This window comes from Barbus barbus (assembly GCF_936440315.1).
Source record: "Barbus barbus genome assembly, chromosome: 4".
Lineage (NCBI taxonomy): Eukaryota > Metazoa > Chordata > Actinopteri > Cypriniformes > Cyprinidae > Barbus > Barbus barbus.
The window spans coordinates 14,973,768-14,991,437 of NC_136732.1; the positions used below are offsets into that span (position 1 = coordinate 14,973,768).

At 40.2% G+C, this 17,670-nt stretch overlaps 1 protein-coding gene and 1 pseudogene across 4 annotated transcripts; one reads left to right on the top strand and one right to left on the bottom strand.

Annotated features, from left to right (window-relative positions):
• Positions 1 to 1,484: 1,484 nt before the first annotated feature.
• On the top strand, positions 1,485 to 4,495 carry LOC306862904 (retinal rod rhodopsin-sensitive cGMP 3',5'-cyclic phosphodiesterase subunit gamma-like). Of its 3 annotated transcripts, XM_079405982.1 has the most exons (5): positions 1,485 to 1,686; positions 2,543 to 2,617; positions 3,064 to 3,252; positions 3,345 to 3,385; positions 3,493 to 4,214. In XM_079405982.1, the coding sequence occupies exons 3-5, from the start codon at positions 3,110 to 3,112 to the stop codon at positions 3,567 to 3,569; spliced, it is 261 nt and encodes an 86-aa protein (XP_079262108.1). In that variant the 5' UTR covers positions 1,485 to 1,686; positions 2,543 to 2,617; positions 3,064 to 3,109; the 3' UTR covers positions 3,570 to 4,214. The 3 variants fall into 3 exon arrangements, with proteins under 3 accessions (XP_079262108.1, XP_079262106.1, XP_079262107.1); XM_079405980.1 differs by lacking the exon at positions 2,543 to 2,617 and having other exon boundaries at positions 1,507 to 1,686; positions 3,493 to 4,495; XM_079405981.1 differs by lacking the exon at positions 2,543 to 2,617 and having other exon boundaries at positions 1,629 to 1,686; positions 2,650 to 3,252.
• Positions 4,496 to 6,328: 1,833 nt separating this feature from the next.
• LOC306868898 (tetraspanin-10-like) lies at positions 6,329 to 15,945 on the bottom strand (annotated as a pseudogene). Its single transcript has 3 exons — positions 15,853 to 15,945; positions 11,659 to 12,277; positions 6,329 to 6,658 (listed from the first exon to the last, which is right to left on the bottom strand). The product of its transcript is annotated as a tetraspanin-10-like (transcript).
• Positions 15,946 to 17,670: the final 1,725 nt, after the last annotated feature.

Below are 17,670 nucleotides of genomic sequence, written 5' to 3' on the forward strand. Positions count from 1 at the left end.
ATTTTTGCATATTGTTGATGTATGGAACTGATGAATAAACTATACTTACTGTACCTGTGATGAATGTATGATGGTGTGCTGAGTGGTTTCTAGATGGTAATTTACTGCTGTGTAACGGTGTCTCTGATACTTTGCTCTGCCCCTGCTACATTACTTTTCTATTTTTAAACTTTTTTTTTTTTTTTTATCTCTCAAGTACAACCAATAGTATGATGCCTGTAATTGTAATTGTACCCCTAATTTTAATATGTGACCCTGGACCACAAAACCATTCATAAGGGTCAGTTGTTTTTATTTTTATTTTTTTTATTGAGTATTATACATAATCTGAATCTGAATAAATACGCTTTCCATTGATGTATGGTTTGTTAGGATAGGACAATATTTGGCCGAGATACAACTATTTGAAAATTTATAACAATGAAGTTCTTAGCTCTGCTAATCAAAATGTTCATTTTGAAATATTTATGATAGGAAATTAACAAAATATCTAGATGGAACATGATCTTTACTTAATATACAAATGATTTTTTACTTAAAAGAAAAATCAATAATTTTGAACCATATTGTATTGAACCAATGTATTGTTAGCTATTGCTGAGTGGTTTTGTAATCCAGGGTCACATATGTCATTAAATAGAATTTTACATTGTAGCTCATGAAATTAATTAGCTTGAGTGTGGCGTGTGATTATTAAACAGACTTTTATATATTTTTTTTATTTAAACTAGCACCTGTCTCTATGAGATGTACACTGTAGAAATATTATTTAAAAATGTTTTTCCTGTTTTAGTCGTCCATCTTTAGTTGTGTGAGTTTACTGGTACTGCAGTTGAGTTAGTGGCTGGGTGTCTGTCTGGTTGAAGGGGTATGCTAATCTATTCTCTGAATGAACAGAGATGTAGAGATTATCTGACAGAATGCTGATACACTGTACCGAGGACTCACAGCACACATGGGACGTCTGGACGGGTGATTCAGAAAAATGTTGCATAAGTAGAACATCACACTGGACATGTCGTGTGTGCGAATACGTGATCTGCTGAAGGTTATATGTACATAAATTAAATCATTGTTAAGACTAATTAGGCCTTTAGCTTTATCTTTATCTTAACATATATGTTTTAGTTAAACTCTGACATTTTTAAAGTCATGCCATCGCTAGAAAGGTAATTTGTGCAACATTTATCACTATTGCAATTCATAAGTCAGTGTTATCAATTATAGTTTTTAATTGCCATAACATTATAAAATAAATAAATATAACTTATAAAATAATGAAAAATTATTTATTTATATATATATATATTATTATTTATTTATTTTTTCACTTGTGGTCTTACACTTATGTGAATACATGTTTAAATAAATGAAGCAAAATCAAAAACATAAATTCCTAATCTAAATTAACCAAGCACTGTGTGTCTAATTTCATATTGCATGAACTATGGAAAACAAACATGATTAATCTCATACATGTATCTGTACATGTGAATGTTGCATCCAGTTACCTTTTAGGGGGCTGATGACAGCTAGATTGTTTTGGAAAGAGGAAGGACCATCATGTGCAGGTTTAATCATCTTATGATGCTCAGAACTATATAAGATCTGATGGAAGAGTATGTGTTGACAGAGAGCCGCATTCTGACCACCTCGACATATATAGAGACAGAAACAGAAGACCAGGTGAGTACTTCTGGTTAGAAAGAACAGAACATCTATAGGATGGAAATGATTTATAATATTTTTGTTAGGCTTCAAGTTCCACTTATGCTTAAAAGTTATACTGATTTAATATGAGTTATATATATTTGCAGTGACCACAAAAAGTATTTGTCCTATAAAACTGTCTGAATGTCATTGTATGGCATTTATTTTAAAGAAAGATAGAACACGCACACCTATCAAGCAAAATATTTCACTATTACAGGTGCGTCTAATGATAAAAGCAACAGATATATTGTTCAAAAAGAAGACTTTTCTTATTATTTCAAGTAAATATTAAATATTATTCTACTTTTTGTTTGTTTGATGTTAGTGGAACATGTTCATAGTTCACAGGAATGACAATAGCTGTAAGGAGGAAGCTGTAATAATCATTCTAATTCTATAAAAATAAGTTCACATTTGCTGGAATTACTTTTAGAGCGATTTTTTTCCAGATGATGAACGATAAAAACATTGACAGCCAATCAGAATCCACTCTATTTTTAAAGAGTGCAAGCATTTGAAATGGCATTTGAAGCTTATAAACAGAACGTCCGTGGGTGTGGACGCTAAAATTATAGTTATCTTAGTTGTCTTTCTTGGTGTGAACGGGTCGTTAATGTGATAGCACCTCTGTGAACTTGAGGATAATTGACTTCATTCATCTCCTAAAAATCACCAAATCAACAGTTGATTAAAAACATTAGGCAAAAATGAGGAATATTTAGTCAAGAGAAAAAATGTTGCAGCATTTGAGATGCAAATAGACACTTGCTTTTGCATCTAATGCAAGACATTCAGACATTTTAAGTGTGTTTTAAGTGATCTGTTTCAGGCCACTGTCTCAACTGCAACAGAAACTATTGTCATGCAAGCGATGTTTTGAACACATTTCCTGTATTACTGAACAGTAAGCAAGCATTGAACTCTTGTGTGTTTTAGCTGATAAAAGGAAGAGTTTGACTTCATGCACATTCTGCTTATTGTGCACTGACCTTCATCTAATGAGATTAATTGGGAAACCCTCTGGACAGCAGATTACAGGGGGGCTTGATCATTGTAAAGGGGATTAAAGGAACCTCCTTCATTATCACATGTCTGGACACTGGGATTTAATCATTATTATACACATCTATTCATCTGGTGAAACCTATAATCTATTTCTAGCATGATCGTCATAAAAAAATTATCAGTACAATTTATTTTTGATTAATTACTGATTAATCATATTAATTGGTTTTTGATTGATCTTTATTAATCTTTAGAGGAAATGCAATGCAACTGGAATATACTGCATTGCATTTCCCCCACAGATTAATAAAGGATTAATGGTCTTATTCCCTCAATCTCTTGCAGATCATCATTAATTCAGTGTGCAGTGCTTGTCATTGGTCTTGTGAATATGGATGTCTCCAAGCCTAAAGCGAGCAGCAAGGTTGCCACACGGGCCATGGCACCCGGCAGTCCCCACAAGGGCCCGCCCAAATTCAAACAGAGGTCAACACGGCAGTTCAAGAGCAAGCCGCCCAAAAAGGGTGTCATTGGGTACAAATACTTTTTATGCTTTTTTTATTTATTTGGGTCTTTTATGGATTCACATGTTGTATCTGTGCTAATATTAATGTTGTTTTTATTAGATTTGGTGAAGAAATTCCTGGAATGGAGGGATTGGGAACTGGTATGTACGATTTTTAAGTCAAAACAATATTATATAATATTATATACTCGTCATTATATATTTAAGTCATTTGAGATAATGTGTAATCATATTTTTCTCTCTCACAGACTTTAACGTGATCTGTCCGTGGGAGGCATACAGTCACCTGGAGTTACATGAGCTGGCCCAGTATGGCATTATATGAGGTCACTTCCTGTTCCCACATCCCACTGAACAACATCCTGCACCTTAATACGTCTTTTAAATATTAATATTCATACGGCAATATCTTTGGTTGATGTTTGGTTAGTTATGTGGACAACTTGTAAAAGCAGTTATAAATCAGCAATAATGAACTGGATGTTAGTTAATCTATCTCTTAAAACTGAAATTTCTTGTAGAACTAGATTCATTTCACTCTGTCGCCAATGCTAATTTCAGATAACCTTTTCTTACTCTGTTTTTACTTTATTATTTTACGTGCTATAGTATTGTCATATTGACATGCAATGGGCATTTTGGGTGTCAGATTTTACTTCCATATAACCCTGCAAACATCAGTGTAGGCTACTAAAGGTAGCATGAGTTGTGGATTTTTTTCTTTTTCTTTCCTTTTTTTTTGGATGTTTGTGTTTTTATTTTGTCAAGTTCCAAATGTTCAAAATGAGTTTGGATTCTGTGGGGTCTCAGTGTTTGCCCATAGCGCGAGTACTGGGAGCAGCTCTCTGTGAGAGCTCAGCCCAGTTTATTGGCCTTCTGATGCTGGAGAGCCATACAAGAATGAGTCCGGCTCATTCCCGGCAGCGCAGAAAAGGTTTGGATATACAATAAAGTCTGATTATTTTCATACTTTCAGTCTATCTGAGTGGTTTCTCAACCTCTGGTCAAATACAAACTGAAAGATTATGCAGTCTGTACTTGAAAGCAAAATGGTTTCCGTAGGCCTACAGGTTTTTGAGCAAATCAAAACACTTAAAGGTATAGTTCACCCAAAATTTAAAATTCTGTCATCATTTACTCACCCTCAAGTAGTTCCAAACCTGTATGAATTTCTGGTAACACTTAAGAATAGGGAACACTTATTCACTATTAACTGTGACTTTTCCCTCAATAAACTCCTAATTTGCTGCTTATTAATGGTTTGTCAGGTAGTTGTTAAGTTTAGGCATCGGGTAGGATTAGGGATGTAGAATAAGGCATTAATATATGCTTAATACTAATAACTACTAATAAATGTCTAATATTCTAGTAATATGCATGCTAATAAGCAACTAGTTAAGAGACCATAAAATAAAGTGTTACCGAATTCCTTTATTCTGCCGAAAACAAAGGAAGATATTTTGAAGAAAGTTTGTAACCAGGCTGTTTTGGGGCACCGTTGACTTTCATAGTATAGGAAATGCATTAGATAAAATAGCCTATAGCCTAACAAACCAAGTGTTTATGTTTGTTTATTTTTTGTTTTGTTTGTATGGTAGTTTTTTTTTTTATAATGCTAATAAACCAGATGTGTCTCAGGTACAGGCTAAATTACGATAAATTTACAGGCGGAATAATCCAATTTTTGATGAAGTGACTGAACTTTTGACTTTAAATATTTTTTGTCAGGTTTACATTCCTTATAGTTCAGTGCTTCATCTTTTTTGTAACTAAAGAAATTAGCGGTGTTGTTCAGAACACGAGTTGTTTAAGTTTGACGCATGCGCATGTCGCGATCTACTGCAAGCATTGCGTGCGCCAGCTGTTTTCTTCGAAACATTAGCGAGCTTTCGGCTCGCCTTGGTTATAGAATCATAAATGTAAGAAAGATTATTTAATTAAATCAACCACACTTAAACACATTTTAAATGTTTTATGATGTACAAAATAAACACAAACTCTTCAAGTAGGCTACTACCCTGATAGCACACATACATCTCGGAGACATCTATATAATGTCTGCAGTTACATCTGCAAGACGTATTTTTTAGGGTGTTTGCTCATCTGCAATACGTCTATAGGACATTTCCTTTTAGATGTCAAATAGACGTCTATTAGATGTCTTTAAGATGTTTATAATTTAGAATGTATGTAAAACTGACATCTGAAAGACGTCTGCCAGATGTTTGTACACAGCAGATGCTTTCCAGATCAAGAGATCTTTAACAGACATCTTGCAGACGTACGTGTGCTATCTATTCTCAGATACTTTTACACTTAGCCTAGGCCGTTTGGCGTTAACTATTTATATGTTAACTTTTTAAGTTATATGTTTATATGTTAACTTTTTAAGTCGTGGCCTAATGGTTAGAGAGTCGGACTCATAATCCAAAGGTTGCGGGTTCGAGTCTCCGGCCGGCAGGAATTGTAGGTGGGGGGAGTGAATGTCCAGCGCTCTCTCCACCCTCAATACCATGACTGAGGTGCCCTTGAGCAAGGCACCGAACCCCCAACTGCTCCCCGGGCGCTGCAGCATAAAATGGCTGCCCACTGCTCCGGGTGTGTGTTCACGGTGTGTGTGTGTTCACTGCTGTGTGTGTGCACTTTGGATGGGTTAAATGCAGAGCACGAAGTCCGAGTATGGGTCACCATACTTGGCTGAATGTCACTTCACTTCACTTTTTCTAGATAGATTTGTAAACAGTTTCATCAACATGACGGAATTTGACCTGATAATGGTTACCCTTGTGCTGCGCTATAAATTGCGGTAGAAACGTCACATTTGCGAGTAGTCTAATATACTTTTGACCAGCTTAACCCACTTAGAATCGATGCTTCATGAAAACATTTACAAACAATGAAAACCAATTAAATCCTTGTAATGCATTTAAGATTTTACTTGCTATCATGAAATTCCTAGACTGTTTGTCTCCAGAATAGACAACTTAATATCTCCAGATGTCAAATTCAATGAATTCATTAAATACAGGCTGGTTCATAATCCCCATGGCACAGTATCCTGTTATTGGAAACATCTGAATCCAGTCACTGCAGTGATTGTAAATTCACATCATGCTGAGCTCTCCTCCACCGTATCTTCTGCAGCAGATGGGCCGTTATGAACAGAGTGAGTATCTGGACCCCCAGCACATTGGTGACTACTGTAACAATCATGCCGCTGTGCTGCTCAATCCAGCGCGAGATGCTGCCCAGACAGCCGCCCAGGAAGATCACACTCTGGGCCATGAACTCGTCCAGCTGTTGGGCACGACTCCGCACTGGGTGTTCCACACTGTCCCGTTCTCTAAGGGGTCTATACAGCATGAGGGGGCCACTCCACATGCCTGGACCCCTGGAGCCGAACAGTTGAAATACCTGTGCCAGAGAAATTGATATTGGTGATACTCATTCAAATAAGTATGACATGATGCTTTTTGAGTTAAGGGCAACTTAAGTGTGTGATTTATTATTGCAAAACATTAAACATTATTGCAAAAATAAGTACATTTGTGAGTGATAATTAATTGATAGTGGTGGGGTGCATGCTTAGACATTGCTACTTGGTTGCTAAGGTGTTCTGACTGGTGTTTAGCATGTTGTTGTGCGGTTTCTAGGTGTTTGTTTACTAGTCGAAGCCAAAAGAGTTCATGCAAAACTTGCTGTCATGCTAGGATGTTGCCATGTGGTTGCTAAGAGGTGCTGAAGTGTTTTTAGTGTATTTCCATGTCACTGTTGTTTACTGGCCCAAGACTCTCAGATATTCTGGTCTCTAGATAGAGGGTCCTACCTTTAATGTAAGTCCATAGGATTTTACAGGTTTTTTTTTGCTTTGTTTTGTTTTTTGTCCTCTAACAAGTGTGAAGTGTTAATACTTGCTAAGCCTGTGTATTAAAACTGGGATTCCAAAACGTATTTGTCAGCTGAACCCCTTTGTTTCGATAATAATAATAATGAAAATTGTACTTACTGCTAATATAATAATAATAATAATTGTATTATAATGATAATAATAATAATAATGATGACGATGATGATGATGATAAATACTCATATTATTGATAATTTCATTAATAATAAAAACATCTATTATTATTATTATTATTATTTATAATAATAAAATATGTTATATATATTTATTTATTCATTTAGCTGACGCTTTTATCCAAAGCGACTTACAATTGCTATCTATGTCAGAGGTCGCACGCCTCTGGAGCAACTAGGGGTTAAGTGTCTTGCTCAGGGACACATTGGTGTCTCACAGTGGATTCGAACCCGGGTCTCTCACACCAAAGGCATGTGTCTTATCCACTGCACCATCACCACCCCTATCATATCAATAGTATGAATATTTATCATAATTTGTAAAATATATCATTAGTGTAATATAATAAATAATAATAATGATGATGATTATTATTATTGTCACAAACTCGCTCTCTGTGGCCCTCCCTGAACACCACCGGAGGGCACCATCACCGGAATATTAACTGAACTGCATTTCCCACAATGCCCTGTACCTGAGACTGATTGTGGCACAGGTGTTTCCATCACTGTTATCCCATATAAGCTGCAATCTCCAGCAACACTTTGCGAAGTCTTGTATCGCCCTGACTTACATCTCTGAGCGGTTATTCCATGTTTATTGATCTCCTGTTTTTGACCTTGGACTGTTACTTGACTCTCTAATTCTCTGCTACCTGCCTTTGTGACCCGATCTCTGAACTGTTGTTTACTTCCCCTGTCTGCCGCCTGCCCTGACTCTAGCCTGGTTTTCGTTTATGGATTTTGATCTATCTCTGACACCCCTGACGCTGTTGAATGATCCCTGCCTGTTTGACCCTGTCTTATTAATAAAGCTGCAAATGGATCCCCATGCCTCAGACCCATCATTACAGAAGACTTCGCCAACTCAGGATCCAGCAGCCGTTTCTCACCTCACCACCGAGGTATCTTCTCAAGCCTCTATGCTAGCAGCTCATCATCAGCAACTGCAGCATCTCACTTCCCTCACGGATCAGATGAGTAAAACACTTCAGGCTTTGTGCAGCACTGCGCTGTCAGCAACGCCTACACCACCACCGGCCATTCAAAGTCCCAGCCAGCCCGCGACCAGTCCACGCCTGGCATTTCCCGAGAAATACGATGGCGCTGCCAACAAGTGTAAGGGTTTTCTTCTCCAATGCACAGTGTTTATGAACCAACAAACCCTCCTCTACCCCACTGAGGACAGTCGTGTCTCTTTTGTATGTTCATTACTGACGGGGAGAGCGCTAGACTGGGCCACGGTGGTGTGGGAGGGCGGTAATATGATTTTCCCTTCCTTCAGAAGTTTTATGCAACAGTTTCGTGATGTCTTTGAACATTCTGTTGATGGAAAGGAGGTTGGAGAGCAACTACTAGCTCTACGTCAGGGAAGCAGCACGGCGGCTGATTACGCACTCACCTTTTGAACTCTCGCTGCACAAACTGGTTGGAATAAGGATCCTCTTAAGCTTCTGTTCCGCAAGGGTCTCTCGACTGAGCTCCAGTCAGAATTGGCCTGCCGCGATGAGGGTAGAACACTTGAACAGTTTATCGAACTCGTCATTCGCATTGACAACTTGATGCGCTCAAGACGCCCCTCACGTCGTTCTTCCACACTACCCTCTGCTGTCACGTTGAGAACTACGCCAGAGCCCAAGCCTATGCAGGTGGGCGTGACCCATCTCACGTCAGAGGAGAGAGAACGCAGACGCCGTGAGAATCTATGCCTCTACTGCGGTCTGTCAGGCCATATTAGAATCTCCTGTAACATGAGACCAGCCCTCCGGGGTTCATCCTTGGTGAGTTCTAATCCGTCTAACTTATCCACACTTGAAGTTCCAGTAACTATCATGTTTGAGAATTCACAATTAGATTCTCTGGCTTTGATCGTCTCTGGGGCAGCAGGTAATTTCATTGTTAACTTTGCTAAGACACATTCTCTTCCTCTCATTCATGTGAATCCGCTGTGGCAGTGGCAGCGTTAGACGGCCGTCCCCTGGGCATGGGGCACGTTAAAGTCATCACCAAGGACATCACATTGAGGACAGGCTCTCTTCACACAGAAAGCATACGCTTGTTCGACATCGAATCACCCCAGAAACCATTAATCCTCTGCCTGCCTTGGCTGGAGAAACATAACCACTGCATATCATGGTCCACACGTCAGATCGTTCGGTGGTCAGAGACATGTCACAAGCACTGCCTTATGCCTCAGCTTCACTCACCTGTTACTTTTGAATCCCCCTTTCCCAAGGAAGATCCAGCTATTCAGGGGTTACCAGCCGAATACCATGATTTGTGTGAAGCTTTCAGCAGATCTAAAGCCACTCAACTTTTACCTCATCGTCCCAGCGATTGCACTATTGACCTTCTCCCTGGGGCAGTACCCACTAAGGGTCGTATTTTCCCTCTTACACAACAAGAGTCTGAAGCCATGAAGGCTTACATTGAGGAGGAGCTAGCCAAGGGTTTCATTAAACATCCACATCACCAGCGTCAGCAGGTTTCTTCTTTTTCAAGAAGAAGGATGGAGGATTGCGCCCTTGCATTGACAACCGTCACCTCAATGAAGTTAGTCAAGTTCCGCTAACCTCTGCCACTGGTTCCTGCCGCCTTAGAAATGCTCCGTTCAGCGAAATACTTTACCAAACTTGACCTTCGCAATGCATACAATCTTATCCGCATCAGAGAGGGGGATGAGTGGAAAACCGCCTTCTCTACCACCACTGGGCACTACGAATATTGGGTTATGGTTCGGGCTGGTCAACAGTCCGTCAGTCTTTCAGGCATTCATCAATGATGTGTTCCGGGACATGTTGGGTCAGTGGCTGAATGTTTATATTGATGACATATTAATTTACTCTGACACATTAGAATCCCATGTGCAACATGTAAGAGCAGTTCTAAGACGCCTCATCGATCATCAGTTGTATGCCAAGATGGAGAAATGCGAGTTTCATCAGACATTGACATCTTTCCTGGGATACATTATCAGGGCTGACGGGGTGGCGATGGATGAGAAAAAGATCAGCTCAGTGTTAAACTGGCCCACACCCAAGACCACTAAGGATCTGCAGCGTTTCCTGGAGTTTGCCAACTTCTACAGACGTTTCATTCGCAACTTCAGCACCATAGCTGCACCGCTAACGTCGTTGCTTAAGGGAGGCAAACGCTATCTTGACTGGTCCACAGCAGCATCGGAGGCTTTTCTGCAACTCCAGGGACGTTTCACCTCCGCACTGATTCTTCATCACCCTGATCCAGAATTCACGGTTGAGGTGGATGCCTCTAACACAGGCATTGGAGCCATCTTGTCTCAACGTCGAGGTAACCCAGCTAAACTCTATCCATGTGCTTATTTCTCCAGGAAACTCAACGCTGCTGAGAGGAACTATGATGTTGGGGATCGAGAACTACTAGCCATGAAGGGGGCTTTCGAGGAGTGGATTCATCCCGGCATCACAGCTACTGTTCACCTTATTAACAACTGTTTCTGGTGGCCATCGGTACAGAAGGACGTTGCCATGTTCATCCAGCACTGCGCTACCTGCAACATTACCAAGTCATCTCATCAATGCCCAGCTGGCTTACTTCAACCTCTACCCATACCTCAACGACCCTGGTCCCATATCGCCATCGACTTTGTCACTGACCTCCCTCTTTCTAGAAATCATACAACCATACTTACAGTCATCGACCGCTTCTCCAAAGCATGCCGCCTCATTACTCTCCCCAAGCTCCCCACAGCCTTCGAAACTGCAGAGGCTTTGCTGGAACAGGTGTTCCGATTCTACGGACTACCCGAGGACATTGTAATAATAACCACAGGCGAAAACAATATAATTATTTCTGTATAATCAATTAGAATTAATTTAATTTAATTGTTTATTTTCTTTATTTATTTTTACATTTTTATTATTTAATTCATGATTAATTTCCATCAAACTCCCACAGTTCTTTCAGGAACCTCCAGTTTGGGAAACCCTGGATTAAGATAAGTACACTAAAATAGAAAAATGACATACTTCACCTGTAAACTCAATCGAATAGAGCCATTATTTTTCTGTAATGGGTCATCGCAATTGGGATTGCAAAATGAGGATGATTGCGTGATATAATTAAATATATTGGAAAGGACTAAAGGGACAATTATACGAAAAGTCCGAATAGGATCAAAAACAACAAGCAGGCCAAACTATGAGTCCAGATTCCAATGGAAAGCATTAAATACTGGACAGGCTCTTCATTACAAATTAGGTTGTATAAACCTTGTATTTCTTTTTGGACTAGTTCAGTGTTGGAAACCCATGAAATTACTCATGATGTCAGCCCCTCTCTGGATTTCCACTCACACATTGATTTCCCAGTCTCTGTATGTATCGGCCCCGCAGCACTGCAGGCCCGTCTGGATCTCATCAGTGATGAACCTAAGGTCCAGGTCATCCTGGTACCGCACCATGGCGGCTAACATGCCCGAACGCAAATATTCCGCGATCTGACCCTGCAGACTGTACAACACAACACCAGAACCTGCGCTGCCACAAGGAGCAAGACTGCGGCCGAGAAGGTCCGAAGCAGACACATGTTCTCCCGCAGCGCCCCCACGCATCCCATCAGGCTCAGCAGGGCAAGAACGAGACCCAGGAAGGCGAAGAGCAGCATGGGGTCCTTCCCGATACCGCTGATCTTCTCCTGAGCGAAGGACTCTTTGTTGATCAGGCCCCAGAGGCCCACGACCAGCGTGACCAGACCGAGAACAGTGAAGAGCAGGTTGCTCGTCACCAGGAGATACTTGAAAATGTAGTCGCTCCAGCTGGACGGATTGAGTGCTTGTAAGATGAAGACGTTCCTTGATGAAGCTCTGGCTGACTCTTCATGGCTGGATAAAGTCGAGCTCGTCTGATTTCCGGAACTGTCGTGGGTTTCCAGATACGAGACAGATGAGGCATCTTCTGCATTTCTTACATCTCCCTTGATAGTAATAAGTGTCACAGTCAGTTGTTGGAGTGCCCAGTTTAGTCACCAGAGGGCACTCCCTTTGAGTTATTGTTTGGGTGTTCTGAACTGCGTTTCCCATCACCCTTTGCACCTATTGGGTTTACTGCCACCTGGTCATCATTGACTCATTAGCCTCACTCTATATATACCTTGTTCATTTTGTCTTTAGTTGCGTCAGTATTGCGTTCTGTTCCTGTGTGTGTTCGTTGTTTCCTGTTTTGCTCATATGGATGATGTTTTTGTTGGACTCTCAAAATAAAGCTGCAAATGGATCTTTTGTGTGAACATTCCGTGACAGAATACTGACGACACTTACAGATCCAGCAGCTAGACTGAGCTATCGATTTGTGGACCATGGGCATTCAAATTCTTCCTCCTGCTTCAAAGAAGGAGCAGAAAGCTCGGCTTAGGATGTTGGCGGGTCTTCGGCAACAGGGGATGCAAGTGGGTGGATTGGCACAGACTTTTTGGACATTGGCGGTAGGATTGGAACTTTGTAATTCTGAGCTCAACAAAATTTTTAATGAGTGCTTAGACAATGTCTTGCCTACTTTTGAGATGGAGGGGCTTAAAACTCTTGACTTTTGGAGTTTCATTGACTATCTCAGTTACCGCAGTTTAGTGATGTCATGTCGATCTGAGCCCACTGCAGTGCTTCCGAAGATGCCCGAATCCACCATAACATCTCCAGAGGATAGTGAAGCTTCCCTATCTCTGAACCGCAGGCAAAGGTCGAGGAGGAGAGCAGTTAAGTCTGCTCTGGTGGTCCCAGAGATTGTCACAGAGAGCGCTTTAGTCATGGAGTGGTCAGAATCCACTCCAGAACCCGCTCCAGTCCGGGAGTCCTCCGAGTCCGCTCCAGAGCTTGCTCCAGTCCAGGAACCTTCCGAGTCCGCTCCAGAGCTTGCTCCAGTCCGGGAACCTTCCGAGTCCGCTCCAGAGCTTGCTCCAGTCCGGGAACCTTCCGAGTCCGCTCCAGAGCTTGCTCCAGTCCGGGAACCTTCCGAGTCCGCTCCAGAGCTTGCTCCAGTCCGGGAACCCTCCGAGTCTGCTCCAGTCCGGGAACCCTCCGAGTCCGCTCCAGAGTTTGCTCCAGTCCAGGAACCTTCCGAGTCCGCTCCAGAGCTTGCTCCAGTCCAGGAACACTCCGAGTCCGCTCCAGAGCTTGCTCCAGTCCAGGAACACTCCGAGTCCGCTCCAGAGCTTGCTCCAGTCCAGGAACCCTCCGAGTCCGCTCCAGAGCTTGCTCCAGTCCAGGAACCCTCCGAGTCTGCTCCAGAGCTTTCTTCAATCCAGGAATCCTCCGAATCCGCTCCAGTACAGGAACCCTCCGAGTCCGCTCCAGTCCGGGAGCCCTCAGAGTCCACTCCAGAGCTTGCTCCAGTCCAGGAACCTTCCGAGTCCGCTCCAGTCCGGGAGTCCTCCGAGTCCACTCCAGAGCTTGCTCCAGTCCGGGAGTCCTCTGAGTCCACTCCAGAGCTTGCTCCAGTCCAGAAACCCTCCGAGCTTGCTCCAGTCTGGGAGTCCCCTGAGTCCACTCCAGAGCTTGCTCCAGTCCAGGAACCCTCCGAGTCCACTCCAGAGCTTGCTCCAGTCCGGGAGTCCTCCGAGTCTGCTCCAGAGCTTTCTTCAATCCAGGAATCCTCTGAATCCGCTCCAGTACAGGAACCCTCCGAGTCCACTCCAGAGCCCACTCAGGTTTATGAGTCCATTCCAGAGCTCGTTCCGGTCCGGGAGTCCACTCCTGGGCCTGCTCTGGTTCCTCGCGGGGTGGCTATTTCTGCTGCAGAGCCTCCTGGGGTGGCGGTGTCCGCTTCAGCTCCTCTCTGGATGGTGGCGCCCACTCCTGAACTCTCAGTCTGCCCTGTTATGGCTAAAGAGACCGTTGTACTGTCTGCCTGCCCTGTTTTGTTCAAGGAGACCATAGCAGAGTTATCAGTCCATCCTGTTGCAGCCGTTGAGGCAGTTATTAAACTCTTGGTGCTTCTCTTTGCAGTCATGATGGTGTCATTTGGAGGTCTATTGGTCATCTTAGTTCTGTTAAGGTGGTTATCAGCCTCACCTTTATTGCCTGCTCTGCCGGCCCCGCCCTGGCCTCCCACTCTGCCACCTTTTCTGATTCATCTTCCATTACATGGACCTGGCCCACCATCCCTCCCCCTAATCCACCTCCATTCCACCTCCCACCTGGAACTTCTTGACTTTTTGTGGAGTGTCTGGAAGCCACTCTTTAGAGGGAGGGCAATGTCACAGTCAGTTGTTGGAGTGCCCAGTTTAGTCACCAGAGGGCACTCCCTTTGAGTTATTGTTTGGGTGTTCTGAACTGCGTTTCCCATCACCCTTTGCACCTATTGGGTTTACTGCCACCTGGTCATCATTGACTCATTAGCCTCACTCTATATATACCTTGTTCATTTTGTCTTTAGTTGCGTCAGTATTGCGTTCTGTTCCTGTGTGTGTTCGTTGTTTCCTGTTTTGCTCATATGGATGATGTTTTTGTTGGACTCTCAAAATAAAGCTGCAAATGGATCTTTTGTGTGAACATTCCGTGACAATAAGAAGTAGAAGGTTCATGAATTTGTCAGTTGATTACCCCAACACAGTTTGAGCAAGATTCTCTAAATAGTTACAGTGCATTAATAATAATAATAATAACAAAATACAAAATTAAATTAAAATTAAATATTAAATGAATATTAACATTTTAAAAAGCATAAAAATTCTATTTTTTGTTTTATTAAACACAAAAATTTAAATAAATACATTTAAAATGTTTTTTTGTGCTTTAATTTTTTTGCATAAACATTAAAATAAGTGTTAATAACACTACTTCTACTATTGTTGTTGTCATTATTATTATTGCTATTATTATTATTATTATTTATTTATTTGAATAATATTAATGACTTATTATGAATAATAATTGAATATGGATTAAAATAAATAAAAAATAATAAAATAAATTTAATAAGAATAATAGTAGTGATGATGATGATTGTCAATAATAATAAATTTGAATTATCCTAAATTATTTCCTAATAATTTAATAAAGCACTCTTGGTCAGTTGAATACATTTAGACAGTATTGGCCAAATTTATTAAACATTTATTAAACATTTTAATAATTAATCATTAATAAACATAATGATACAACACATCTACTACTACTACTAATAATAAATGTATATGATTATTATTTACAATTTTAAGCTATTGTTATTAATTCATTCTAAATAATCAAACACTCTTGCAACTCTCGGAACCATTGCTAAAACAAAAAACTAAAAAACTAGTCAGTTTGTTGCTAAATAGTTTGTTGCAGGTAATCCTGCCTTAAACATATCATTGGTTGAACCAAAAGTTACGTTGCTCAAATAAAAAGAAAGAAGTATTCACTGAACAACACTATTAACAGACACAGTTAATTAATTTTCCATAGTCAAAAAAGTTGTTTGTTGATGAGATTAATGTGCTCTAAAAAGGCCAATCAACTGACAATTTTAGCCAGTAGAAATTCAAATAAATTAAACTGAAAGAAACGACATTACCTTTGGAATAAGAGGCTTGTTCTCTCCATTCTGGAAGTGATTCCTCCCCTCCCAGAAAAAGAGGAATGTCCCAAAAGACAGGAACCACCACATACCTCCCAAATACCGGGAGTGGACTCTCTTTGTGCTCCAGACTGTCATGGAGGGATGCTGGTCGACTGAAGGGCTAGAGAAGACCGAGAGAAGGGAGTGAATCACAGTGAGAGCAGGCCACGGCACAGCATTCCAGCATCATGTGAGAGTCACAATACTGCGGATTAAAAGGTTAGGGTTTGAACTGGCCCTGAGGCTCAACCAGACAGTGTGCAGCTCACAGGAAAAATATAAATAAAATTTTATATGAAAAATATTTTATAAAAATGAAAATATGAAGAAATATTGCCTTCACAACTAACTGAAATTTAAATTGAAATACAAATAAATTGAAGCTAAATAGAAATGCTGTATTTAAGAACAAATAAATAAAATTACAAAATCACAAAATGCAGTTACTAAAATGAAAACTAACATTAAAATGAAAAGTCAAAATTAAAACGAAGTCAAAATATCAATACATACTCTAATGGTATGTAAATAATACTAAAATAACACTGCACAGGAAACATTTCATAATGTGATCATTACTCTATGGAAAAGATTTGCATTAACAATTATAGACATTATGTCTTAATTTGTGCCTCAAGCAAAAACAAAATCATATGAGTTTGAAATGACATGAATAATATGAAAATTTACATTTTTGACTTATTTTTTTATTTGTAAAAGATGTATTCCTTGAGATTAGTATTACAGTAAACCATAATGTAAAATACTATCCTTCAGTGACTTTCAGTAAAAACTGTGGAAAATGGCAGTGAAGCTGTTCACTGAAAAAGGGAAACTTGCTAAGACTGAAAACATTTGCAGTCCTCTGGAATTAAATTAAACATAAAATGAGCGTGATTTGCATACATCTCATGGTGATTTTTCCTGTGGTTGTGCAGATGTGCTCGCTGTGAGACGTTCTCCAGGCTACTGGATCCTCTCCTGACCTTGGCCTCGGCTGTGCGTTGAAGAGGAGAGCACAGCACAGTAGGTATTCCAGGAATGAACAGAGCAGATTTTTCCTTCTCACAGCTCCATCCACGGCCAAATCATCTCACACCACCTGACTCCAAAAATATTGCTCACACAGACACTGCTGTCTGATGTGCAAACTCCATAAAACTCTGCTTCCTTTGCCATCTCTGGAGGTTTACTGATGCTCCTGTATGTTTGCATGAGAAACGTGTGCACTGCTCTCTTCAGTCTTACCTTTGTGTTATATAAATTCGCTATGAGAGATGTCCTGGTAATTAATTAATTTATCAATATTGTAAAGCATCACTATTACTATTATTCAAAATTTTAGTTATGGATCTGAAGCGAATCTAAAGATTTGGCCAGTTTGCACCAAATTTACTAAACAGTTTCAGTATATGTAGTGTATATAATTATGAATTAAATATTGTTATTTCTAATAATAAAATTAATTATCGATAATATGATTATTTATAATCATTATAATATATGAAGTTTATTTGCAAAACAGATAACTCCGTTTTTAAACATTTTTAAAAAATCATGTTTTTATTATGAGATCTTGCTTTTATTGCATTTTGTGTTAGTATTTTTTTGTTATTTTTACCTAATCAAAAGAACCCAACTGCAGTTTGTTTGAGATTAATTGGAATGCACAATGAAAAAACTTGATTTTTGAAAATGGTTCAAAATGAGTTATCTGTTTTTGTTCTTATAATCATTAGTGTAGCAGCAATAATAATGTTAGGAGTAATAAAG

Coding starts and splice junctions, on each gene's coding strand:
- LOC306862904 (XM_079405982.1), top strand. CDS start 3,110: ATGGATGTCTCCAAGCCTAAAGCGAGCAGCAAGGTTGCCACACGGGCC. Junction 3,253..3,344: donor CCCAAAAAGGGTGTCATTGG/GTACAAATACTT, acceptor TGTTTTTATTAG/ATTTGGTGAAGAAATTCCTG. Junction 3,386..3,492: donor AATGGAGGGATTGGGAACTG/GTATGTACGATT, acceptor TCTCTCTCACAG/ACTTTAACGTGATCTGTCCG.